Genomic DNA, 12,356 nt, shown 5'->3' with positions numbered 1-12,356 from the left:
GCTAAGGTCCCACGATACACGTTAAAGATTGTAATTCTGGCATTTTCTCATTGTTTTGCTCGTATCAAGTCATTTATTCCTTATAAGTAGCTAACAGGGCATGCACACTTTGCATTCGAATCAGAAGGTAGGGCAACTGAGACACAGTGAGATTAAGTAACTTGTCCCAAGGTCCCAAGGTAGTAGAGGTAGAATTTGGAATGGTACTCTAGCTCACTCATAACTGCTCTACATAGCCCTTTTTATTTATTCTAACCACCATCTTATGAGATAGAAAATTAAAGTGCCCATTTTCCAGATAAGAAAACCAAGTAGAGAATAATTTGTCCGGGAGACTGATCCAGATTTCTAACTCAATTCATCTTGATCTGTTATTAAGTACTTATTTTGTGCCAGGCACTGTGGTGGCACTGAGCTACTGCTATGGTTTAGCATGATAAGCTCCATGTGTTCAGTCATTTTGTTTCTTTCTATTTCTTCTAACTTCGTTACTTCTCTTCAAAGTGATAGAACAGAATTCACTTCACGTGCCTTGAACGTCATATGCAATCTAGGTTAGCCAGGGATGTCAGCACTGTGCACATGTCCCAAGAGCCAGCAGAGAGTTAGGCAAGCCTGAACAAAGCCAAGAAAGCAACTCAGCTCCTCCAATATTTTGGATTCAAGCTTGGGCAATCATTCACTGCTATTTTTTTTTTCATTCCATAGACATTTATTGGGCATCTGTTATGTTTTACATTCTTAGTTGGAAGCATAAAACAAGAGGATTAATATATGAATTTGAGATGCTCATGGTTTAGTAGAGAAGAAAACAAGATATTTCAAGCACTATTTTGAGACTTTGAGATACTAATTAAGAGTTTTTGAGACAATAACTGAATAGGACCTGAGAGGGGCACATTCTGAAGATGACAGATAAGTAGTATCTTAAAGGATAAAGATGCATGTTTCAGATGGAGATGGATAAATTATGTGGTGTTTTTCTAAACACATACTATACACTAGGCCTTAGGACAAGGCTACACGTTGATTTAAATCATCACTCCAGAATTCAAGAAGCAGAAAACATATGCAGACTTGGGAGAAGGGTCAGTGTGGAAAGTCAGGAGGCAGGAGGCTGGCATATTTAGCTCACACAACCAAGCAAGGTAGGAGGGAGGCAATGAATAAGACCAGGACAGAGAAGGAATTGGAGCAGAATTCTGAGGGCCAATAAGCCTGGTAAGAAGCCTGGATCTTAAGGACCAAGAAGACCCAAGTCAGGAAAACAGCCAAAGAACACACATGCACACATACACACAGACACATGCTCTCTCTCTCTCTCTCTCTCTCTCTCTCTCTCTCTCTCTCTCTCTCTCTCTCTCTCTCACACACACACACACACACACACACACACACACACACACACACACACACCACCCCAAAACAAGATGAAATAACAATAAAACAACCTATAACTGGGTTTAGAAGAAGCATTGTAGAACCCAGAAAGAAGGCTGGGTTCAAATGGGCAAAGACTGTAGACAAACCAAACCACTTTGGAAGGTCACCATAATGTTTTGGGTACAGGACAATAAAGTCCTTTAATACAGGAAAGAAGGGAAGACTAGAGAAATGACTAAGAATCTGGCTGTCCTGGGTGATGAGAGATAACATGGGTGAGGGTGACAGTGTTCTCCCAAACTACATGAAAAAGGGACAGGGCCAGAACGACATTGTTGCTAGGTCTCCAGATTAATCAAGTGGGGTTACCAAAAGTTGCAATTGTCTAGTATGTCTATACACCCCTAGTAATGAAGAAAGGAAGGTGACAGTCCATGGAGTGGAGGGACAAGGATTGAAGTGAGAAATGGATTCTACAGCCTGCATGGTAGATGCTGAGAGCCAGATCTGAAGAGACAGTGAAAGCAGTTTTCTGGCTCAGAGCCTCGGTGGTACAAGAGTCCAGGTGTGGGGTGAGTCTTTGGCAGTCATTCCAACTGCAGCTCAGGTAAACAGAGCCATGAGGCATTCCCAGGAAGAGGCAGCTGTGCCCTGAAGGGTTTTCTCTGACAGACCTGGAAGCTGCATGACCAGGCTTGAGGCAGGCAGCAGCTGGGGTTTGGGAGGACACAGGCACGTGGACAGCCGCCTGTGGGTGCCTTGCTGCAGATGAGGCAGCCATGAGAAACAGTTTGTCTTTCCAGCCGCCTCCTCCACCCTTTGCTACAGAGCCTCCATGCCACAGCACGGTGCCAGCTGCAGAAAGATTGATTCATAGGTGAGGGCTGCGGCTTTGAGCCACGCAGAGGCAGCAGCAAATGGCAGTGTGTGTGTGTGTGTGTGTGTGTGTGTGTGTGTGTGTGTGTGTGTGTGAAGGAAACTTTGTTTAAGGGTCCATACATCAAACACAACCTCAGTAGCAGACAATAGTGATGTGCCTAGACAATGTATGCCACTGAATTAACATCAAAATGGGCTAAACAGAGCAAGAGGAGAGACTCCTTTTTCAAAGTGGAGTACCTTCCTCTATGGTCTCAATTACAGGAGATACTTTTGTGTACAAAACATTTAGGCAACAATATCTGGGTGTCTTTTGGAGTCTACTGTAACCAAAGAGAAAGAAAGGCCGGAACTAAAATGCCAAGAACAAAAAGAAACTGTTTGGAGACAGGTCGGCTACAGTGTAAACTTTTCGTTTTCTCTCATAGCAAAACCTGATGGCTGTCTTTGAAAAAAAAAAGTGTCTGTATCTAGGTCCCTGGCAGTGATTTGCCTCTGGGAGGGCCAGCAATCTATTTAATGACTCCATTGACGTCAATCGCATAACTGAAATACTTACTAACATGCATGATTCCAGCTTTCAGGGGGAGGGGGTGGATGGCGTCTCTCAGCAGTGCGAAAACATGATATGGAATCATGAGGAACGGACTTGGCTCTTTCTGCAAGTACTGAGGGACTAGATGCTGCTGGTCCCCCAGATCTCATTTAATATGAGAAACACTTTTCCTGCTAAATGAAGAAATTAATTCTGAACAAGTCAAAGTGGCCATTAATAAGCAAGACATTATTTTTGGCTGTGTTTGCTCAAGGGAAACATTTTAACCATTCACACTTGAGCTGACACACTAATGATTTTGTAGTTACCCATACTTAATTTTAGACATATATGAAATAATTGCAAATCAATGAAGACAGCTCAGTGTTTGTGTTCTGGGGTAAACTTTTACAGGATGTCTATTTTAGACAAAGAAGGTTCTTTCAAACTGTTTAGGGACCTATACTGAGAATTGCCCAGCTTTTCTTGTGTAGTTCTATTCTACGATTTCATTTTGTATGCAGGCTCTTTACACATTCACAGTGTGTAATTACACAGATTGTCCCAGTAATTCAGGTCACACACATCATTCTGAACACTGAAGAAAATGTCTATCATTTTTATTTTCCCTTTTTCTTTTTGTGATTTCCTCCAGGATCTCCTTTATCCTGAGTAGTCAGAACCTTTGATACGATGATTGATCTTATTTCTGTTCGCTCATGCTGTAATCCTGCCTGGTGCTTCTTGCTTAATGTAGAAACCATGCAAAGGTTCGGCTTGTGCTAACCTTTTTTTCTAGTCATCTGACATGGATCGGATCGGCTTTCAAGCCATAGTTGTCCTCAGAAGGCCTCAGAGGGACCTCTGCCTATCTACACCAGTCCCTCTCTCATCCTAGACCCAGGGAGTTTTAGCAAAGCCTTGACTTTCAGTGTGTTGTTCGGGTTCAGAGAGAGTGTACTGAGCCTCTGCTCTACTTCTTAAACAAATTGTACATCTGGCATATCTATGGAGATCTCAGAAACAGTCAAAACCAAGTGAAGACACATGAGGAGTCATGTGGAGAAATGGGTTTCCTGGGAGGAGGCCTCTTCTTCGCTTTATCAGCTGGTAGCATCATCCCTTCCAGTGTGGCCCAGAAGCCTATTAGAAGACACGGGCTCCCCGGAGCCTGGGAAGAACCTTAATTAAGGCTGTTGCTCGGAGAGGTCAGCACATTTCACGCTTTACTGGAAGACTTATGCTTCCTCATCCTATTTCTCCAAATACATTCTTTCCTTGAAATATATTTTAATTGACTCCTGTTGAAAATCACCACAGTTAATGCTGCAGACATTCAAGCTGAGACAGATGCTGTGTCTGCAGCAGTCTGGCCTGGAGACCTCCAGGCAGTTAGTTCCTGCGTTATCTCGTCAGCACGGTTGGTTGCCATTTCGGATGATCCATCAACTTCTGGGTTACTTTAAAAATAAAAGGTCTGTTACAAGTGGTGATCTCCATGATTTGTACTGCCACTGGGACATTTCAGAAAAAAAAAAATATTATCGTAGGACACCCTACTTCACACGTCCCTCTGGCTGTTACAAAATTCTATAGATGATGCATCTTGTTGTAAATCGAGTCATTTATGTGACTCAGAAGTGAGAGTTACTAAGAGCAATACTTCTCTGATCCTTTTGTGTAGAAAAAAGCTCTTCTGCAAAGGCAGTGGCCACTTGGTAATTTATTTTCTCAGTAGGTTCTTTAATTGTCGACATAGTCAAAAGCATGGAGGAGATGCGTGAAAGAGCATAGGACAGAGGGTGTGGGGACAGTGGGACAGTTGTCACATAATCACATGTATGAATACAAACGGAAGCATCTTTTTCAATTATCTCATTTGTTTGCAGTCTTCCATTTTGAATATGGCCAGGTGAAAGAATTCGGGTTCCTGCCTTGCTTTAGACTTTTCATTCTTTTATTCATTTTTCCCTTTTTGTTTCAAGGCTATACAGAAAGAGCCAAGAATTCACGCATTCAAAAGAAAGTGATTATGTGATACAAGTTGAGCTGCCCATGAACCTCAGCCTTAGGATTTTTAACACACTCAAGAGGATTTCCTGTGACCTCCCAAACCTGTGTGCACAGGCTTCAGAAGTACTCATTCTGGGCTCATCCCTCCATTATTATATGGTGGGTGGCTTTCCCACATCATTGGCAAAATGTCACCTTCTTAGGCATTACCCTTTCTAACCTGCATGAACACACTGACACCTGAGCAGTTACCAAATTCACCCCAATACCTTCTAATTTCAATACAGTAAGTGATACAGCTTATGAGAAAAAAGAAGAAAAAAACAGAAGTGAATACTTTCCCTAGACAGAGAGATATTGGCTCATTATTACCTTTATGAGACCATTCCTTTGAATAAAGTCTAACTTGTATGTAGTTCTGGCTAGTTTGACATTTACCCTGTTCCTGCCACGCAGAAATAATTTACCACACTGTGACCTCCAAGAGATGAGAAAGGTGTGTCCTCTGCCTTCAGGAGCTTGGGTTCCAGTGGAAGAGATGCACCACTGAGGAATCAGAGCACATCCCCAATTAGATTGTTGTCATAGCACGGAACAGGAACAATTACGAAAAATAAAAAAGACTGAGCTTTTCTGTTGAGCTCCAAGAGCTGAGAATCACCTTGGTCCAACAGTGGGAGGGAAGGAGTCTCAGACCGAGAGATTGCCTCACCCAGAGTTCCAATTGTTCAGTAACAATCATAGTCCATGTAGGAATCTCACCTGGATTTGGAGAATTCACTTTTACAGAGAATCACATTTCATTGATATGAATGAAGAAGCAGCAGAAGAGGAAGAGGAGGAGGAAAAAGAGGAGGAAGAAAAGGCAGGGAGGAGAAAAGGAAGGGGAGGGGAGGATGAGGAGGAGGAAGAAGCTGCAGAGGAGCCATCTTCTAAATTCTGGCTTCTCCTACTTGCTTCCATACCATCGAAGTCAGTCAGGCTTTGCTGACACAATACACTGTTGCTGGATGTGTTCAGACAGTCATCTTGTACTTCTTAAACCTTATATATCTATCAAAATATATCAGTTCAGATTCAGCACTTCTTAATAAATGCCCCGATTTTCTTTTTATGAAAACTTAATGTTTTATAGCACATTCCAGTGCACCATGCTGTTTGCTCGGAGCCATGGACTTTTCATTCCACTTTCGAGCTTCTATTTAAACACACCTCTTTGTCATATGCTGATAAATATTAAAATAACAGGAAAAATCTGCCTGACTTATTTAAGCTGATAATAAGAACAAAACACGGGATGTGTGTCTCCTCCCTCCTCTCCTAACTGTGGTTAACCGTTGAGAAGATTTTGAAACCAGCAATTATGTAATAATTGGTACCACCACACTCTCTTCCCGAAGAAAACCCAGGACTGATGTAGTTTGCCACAAAGACAGACAAAAACAAATTGCCGTAAGTGGTATTGTCGCATTTTTGCTCCATTGTTTCAAAAGCATTTAAGAAAAACTCCCGTTGCCAAGCTGGAGCCAATGTGCCAATAATCATAAAGCATCTTTCAAACATTGTTTCAGCTAATGAGTTAATTTATAGACCCATAAGCACCATATACCCTCCTGGTATATGTCTGTATTTATTACAAGAGAAAGGAAATGTACTCTAAATACGCAGACTGGTGTCAGGAGCATGTTGGTGGAATTGGCAAACAAAACCAGCAAGGATGCCTCATGCTTAGGCCAATGAGATGAAACAACAGCCGCTTCAGAACAGCTCCTTTGATCTCCCAGCATCCAGCACAGCCACACACTAAGACACTGCTCCGTTTCTTTTTATACCTAACGGAAGTGGCCCATCAGCATGCTGAGGTTTTGAAGTCTGTGGGCAAAACACTGTTTACTTCTTTCTAGTTCATATCACAGGGCTCTGGTGTATATCCACCTTCCTTCATGTCTTTCTTTCATTTTTTTGTTCTCCATTTTTTTCTTCTAAAAGTTTTAAAAGCATATACCATAAATACTTCAGAAGCCAATGAGCAAATGGAGTCCACTGCCTTTGTTCCTTTGTTCAGAAGTTAGTCATTTATAACACTTCTGAGATACTTAGGGTCATCATAGTAGAAGAGTACCACATCCAAAGGGGAAGAAGCTGAGTATTGGGGTGGGGAGGGGGGAGACTAGCACTGTTTAGATGTCAGGTGACTATGGTGAGTGCATCTTAGTTTTTCATAGCACTTTGCTACACTCCCCTGCTATAAGAGTGAGATGGGTTCAAGGGAGCAGAACTCAATGGACTTCAAAGCAGTCACCTGAGTGGTTGCACGTGCTGTGTGACAAATACACATACAAGGGCGTTCCTTCATGGTAGCCTTTCCTCTCAGTAGATTTCGATACAAGAAGAGCAGATGCCCAATATTGAAAGACAAGAGGAGCAAAGATGGATGACCTCTGAGAGAAATGCTTTGTGACCTGGAAAGCACCTTTGGTTTCACTACCTGGCCAGGGTGCAGAGCAACTTGTAGTTATGGCTGATGCAAGACGGGAAACCATTCATGAGCCTTGGGGATCTTGGGCTCACGTAGGCACCCTGTGGGGGAATGTTTGAGGTTAGCACTCCTGGAGTTCACTGGGGTCAGCAAGCTGAGGTCAAGTTGCACTGTTGACATAGGTTTTCTCCCTTCTCTCCTGGAAACAGCAGGACCACACATTGAATTGCAAAGGCCTAGGCACGCACTTTGGAAGTATTTTTAGTTTGGCTTCACTTTGGGTAAAGATCAAATACATCTTTGAAACAAGTCACCAAGAGGCATCCCAGTTACAGTGTGCATATAAATGTAGTTTTGAATAAGAAACACATTTATTGCTTGGGAAGATGGAGATACACCTCCTGGCTTACCTTGCAGGCTGACTCTGGAGACTGGAGCCTGACTAGCAGCTGGCGACCTCCTGTGGAAAAGCAGAAAAGGAAGCTGAGTATGCATTGACAAGCCCCTCACCCTTCCATGATTCCTGATTCCTGAGGAGATTTCCAGGGCATAGTGAGTAATCCAGTGACATAAGGCTATCTCCGGAAGGCAGGCTCCTGGAACGTGGGTAGGTGATTGCAATTCCCTCACATCCAGATGGCCTGGAATTTCCCTCAGCACAGCATCAGGATGCTACAGCTCACCAGGGAGGAAGTTGTTTACCTCAGGTCCCTTGGCAGCCCCTCTACTTCAGGTTTTCTATCATGGGAATCTCTCAGAAAAGTAGACACTTGCTTAGGCCTCACTCCACTTATCAGCATGAATCCCAATTCTTTGAGGACAGAAAGTCACAGCCAGAGGAATTCTTAGAGAGTTATCAGTTCAGGACTCACACTTTTTTCACCTCAGGAAACTAAGATGTTTAAGAGGACAAATCATTTGCCAAATGCCACACACAGTAACTAGCTGCAGTGATCCAGGTTTCTTAATAGAGGCACTGGCTTTTCACAGAGGAAGGAGGGTTTCATTCTTCATCAAATCCTTACACATCAAATCCTTACACCAAGAGGCAAGTGAAACAAACAAACACTTATTCCATTAATAGTGCAACTTTCTATTTGCGTGTATATCTATGTGTGCACAGGTGTGTGCATGTGTGCTTGTCCATTTATGTAGAAATTGGTGGAGGCCAGAGATGAAGTCAAAATGTTTTCCCCAAATACTTCTCCATCTAGTTTTTGAGACAGGGTCTCTCACTGAAGAAGGAACTTGTCTTTCTGGCTAGGCTGACTGACCAGCAAGTCTCTGCCCCTCAGAGTTAGAGCTACAGGAACGTGCCATCATGCAGACTTTTCTTCCTAGATTCTCTATTTTCTTTGCCTGACATTCCCTGGCCCTTTGCTGGTCTAATCATCCTTCTGGTGATTTTCAGAATTTCTCTGTTACACTCTCCCAGATTCCCAGTATATTGCTGGAGTCTCCTTGTAAAGGGATAGAGCAGCGATCTCAAATTCCAGGGTACTCTGCAAGGCATATTAGAATATTTTGCTCTAGCCTCTTTCTGGTATTCTGATTTAACAGACCTAAAGCAGTCCTGCCTCTGGGGTCCCGTGCAATGGCCTGCAGTCAGCTCTGCTCCAGGGTCCTATTCAGTGGCCTGCAGTCAGCCCTGCCTCTGGGATTCTATTGCAGTGGTCTGCAGTCAGTCTTGCCTCTCGGGGTCCCATGCAGTGACTTGCAGTCAGTCCTGCCTCTGGGGTTCTAATGCAGTAGTCTGCAGTCAGCCTTGCCTCTGGGGTTCTAATGCAGTCAGCCCTGCCTTTGGGTCCCATGCAGAGGTCTGCAGTGGACAGATGGGCCTGTATTTCTGACAGGCTTCCAGATGCTGCTGACACTGATGGTCTCACACAGAAGCCCCTTCAGTAGCCCTGATAGCAAGAGTTTGCCCCAACTGTGGAACAACAGGATGTTGCTGATGATCAAGAAAGAGATTTAGGCCAAGTATTTCTGGGTGTAACTGTCCTGACATTAGTGAAGATACCCTAGAGAGAGACACTCGTGGCCCTCCTTTTGGTTATCAGATGTACTAAGACAATGGACCCTAAGAAATTGGAATTTCCCCAGGGGGTTCATGCTGGAAGAGAGAGAAGACTGAGCCAACCAGAGAGTGAGCTTGTCTCTCTGAAAAGATCCACACAGTGCTGAGAACTGGTCAGACCACCTTACAAGACAGAGTCAGAGCTGAGATGATGATTGTGGATCAGTCATGGGCGGGACCACAACTTGACTAGAGCTAGTAAGTTATGGGCACCTCTTGCCTTCTATTTAAATCTAATATTCCAGTGAGGAGCCTGAAGATAGGCTTGTGTATATATGAGGGAGGAGGGTGAGAGTGAACTGTTTTATTTCTCTTCCCAGTGTTGTGACATTGAATAAATCTCCCTTTTCTGCTTTTTATTATCATTTGTCTCTTTAACTGGTGTGTTATGGGTGGGTAGCATGCTACTCACCCTGGGCCCAGGCTTTGATGCTAACAAGCTCTGGTAACACAAATGAACATCAGACTCATTTGGGGAGGTGTTTAATAAATACTTTTCCCATCTCGGAAGAATCAATTTTCATAGGTCTAGTGCAGGCCCTAGGGATCTGCATTTTAAAGTCCTCTTTGCATTCCTATGCACAGGCAGGTGGTCTGAGGGAGAGGCCAGATTCTAAGTGATGGAGAAAGGCATGCAAGGCTGTTGCTGAGGAAGCCTCTGCCTATTGGTCAGCCATGGTAGTGACTTTTATTCCAGCCATCACATTCCCCTGGGGATAAAAGAACTTAGATGTACCTCTTTTTCTATAGCTGCAAGTCCGTGGACAGAGTCCACAGCCACCGTCAACAGACCGACAGGATGAGCCTGTGTGATTGGGTGGGCAAATCCTCATGCCATGATTGCTATTCTCTGCTGGATACTGTGCTTGTCGTTTCTCAGCTTCTTCTCCTGGGAGTGTTATCATTTTGCTTTAGGGATCAGGAGATGAAGACACACACTACAGCACATGCAGTGATTTCTAACTGGCGGGGCAGGATTCAAAGCCAAGTATTTCTGAACTGGAAATGCTCGCTCCTTTCTCTATACCATTTGCTGAGCACTTTCGTGCTACTACCAAGGGCTGTTTTTTGTTTTGTTTTGCAGGAAAGTTGAAGGATTCGATTCTAAACTCCTCAGCCCGGCGTGCAAAGCCTTTTGCATTCCGTCCTCTTCATACCTCTCTAGATTAGGGCTAGACCACCTCTCTGCCTGACAGTGCATCTCAGACCACAGACTGGCTGTGTGCTCTCATGTATTTCATACTTCTCCCTTGTCAAACTCTACAATTGTAATTAAAACTGTCTAATTAGGGTTTGATATAGAACTCCCTAGATTAAAGGTAAACCTTATGTAGGCAAGGGAAGACTTGTTCACTACCGGGTCCTAGGATAGTCCCCGAGAAAGTCTTTATACACCAACTACTCAGTGACACTTATTGAGGGGAATGCCGGATGAACACATGCATGAAAAATTGATGTACACTTTGCTCAGGCCAAAGTTGGTTTCTTCTTTTGCTTTGACCTCATCCTGCTCCTTTCTGGCTGATGCTCAGGCCATTCTTCTGTTGGAGAAACTCTCCCCATACTAAATATCACCTACCTCTGAAGATTACAAATCTCCTTCAAAATGAAACTATATTCTTAATTGAAAATGGTCCCTCATGATGCCATGGTGCTCTGTCTATACCAGAGGTTCATTTTCTAACGTGATGATTCATATGTGCAAACATTATCTCCACCACGGACTCCATGACCTGCTTACAGTAGGATCCCGTCTGACCTCTTTTTCTTTTTGAATCTTTTGTAGGACCCAACAACTTCCTGGCAAGCAGTAGGAATTCCCAAACTACTGGTGGACTATTTATTGACTGAACTGGCCATCGATAAGGAAATATTATGAAGATGCCAACACACTACCTGGATGTCTCGGCTTGCATCTGTTCATGTGCAGTCTTGGTTCCTGGGCTGCCCACTATGCGTGCTTTATCATATTGCTGTGGTGGCTTTGTTGACATCTGGCTCAGTGGCTAACTCATCTGCGTCACTTGGGACTGTGCTGAGGCAGTCCTGCACACACTCTGCTATGAGTGGCCCCTGCCTGCGCTATGTAGTTCCCTACACTTCATTATCATCATACTGTGATGCCACCCCCCATCTGCCCCGCTCGCTCTTCAGCACAATTATAGGGAATGCAGGGAAAGACTGAGTCTCATCCCTAGTCGCAGCCCTGCAGTCTGGCATGGCATTTGAGTGATGCACATTTCACTGCATACCCAATGGGTTCACAGGACAACTGGACTCTGAATCTTGCATATCTTCCAGAGTTCTCTGGGAGGCTTTTGTGAAAGGAGACTGTGAACTAGGTCTTCTTAAGATGTCAGAAATATCTACTTTCTTAGTAGCATGGCTACTCATATTATGCAATTCTTTCCGTAATTTCTTGGAAATTACACATAATGTAAATTCTTTTGTCTTGGAAGTTATTTTGGGAAAGTATGGCCTTTACTGAAAGTTGTTAGTTCAGATAAACATCTCTGTGTAGGAGAAAAAGCAAGGGCCATGCTTATTCGGCTTTATGACTTCTCTTGATAAGTGGTCCAAAAAGGAGGCCCAGTACACTTTAATGAATGGATGGCTTCCGGAAACCACATTATTGTTGGTAAGACAGGAGACTGCCAGCCAGAAAACTGATGGACTCAGGGGAGAACAATCTCTGCTGCCGGGTTTCCCTCAGTTTCTAACTTATGAAAGGATGGGAGGAAGTTCTTTACCTGGCTGCTGAAGATATTGACAGGAATGGGGAAGGTGACTTGGCCACAGTAGTTAATGCTTTCCAGCCTGAATTGTGTAGTGGAGAGAGAACTGGGCTGCAGTACAATCAGGAATCTTCCCAGTCCTGACTCTGGCACCTTCCACTTATGTAGTCCCTGGCAGCTCACCCAACCTCACTTTCTTTCTTACTTGGGGAAAGCAAGCAGCAACTACTACTTCCTGATGATTTACAGTGTGTG

At 43.8% G+C, this 12,356-nt stretch overlaps 1 protein-coding gene and 1 long non-coding RNA gene across 5 annotated transcripts in view; one reads left to right on the top strand and one right to left on the bottom strand.

The window, feature by feature from the left end:
• Pde4b (phosphodiesterase 4B) overlaps window positions 1–12,356 on the bottom strand; it is a 558,016-nt gene that overhangs the window by 94,552 nt on the left and 451,108 nt on the right. For 3 of the 4 annotated variants that reach the window (XM_028887423.2, XM_028887439.2, XM_028887448.2), the window contains one exon: window positions 7,700–7,749. In XM_028887423.2, the coding sequence (XP_028743256.1) occupies window positions 7,700–7,749 (50 nt within the window). Of the gene's footprint in view, window positions 1–6,612; window positions 6,627–7,699; window positions 7,750–12,356 lie in introns of all 4 variants that reach the window. The other variant, XM_028887463.2, reaches the window with a different exon arrangement.
• LOC119087424 lies at window positions 2,053–11,542 on the top strand. The gene is made up of 2 exons (XR_005090871.1): window positions 2,053–2,260; window positions 11,153–11,542. It is a non-coding gene; the product is annotated as an uncharacterized LOC119087424 (long non-coding RNA).

This window comes from Peromyscus leucopus, chromosome 2 (genome assembly GCF_004664715.2).
Source record: "Peromyscus leucopus breed LL Stock chromosome 2, UCI_PerLeu_2.1, whole genome shotgun sequence".
Lineage (NCBI taxonomy): Eukaryota > Metazoa > Chordata > Mammalia > Rodentia > Cricetidae > Peromyscus > Peromyscus leucopus.
This window is presented reverse-complemented; position numbering and strand designations above follow the sequence as displayed.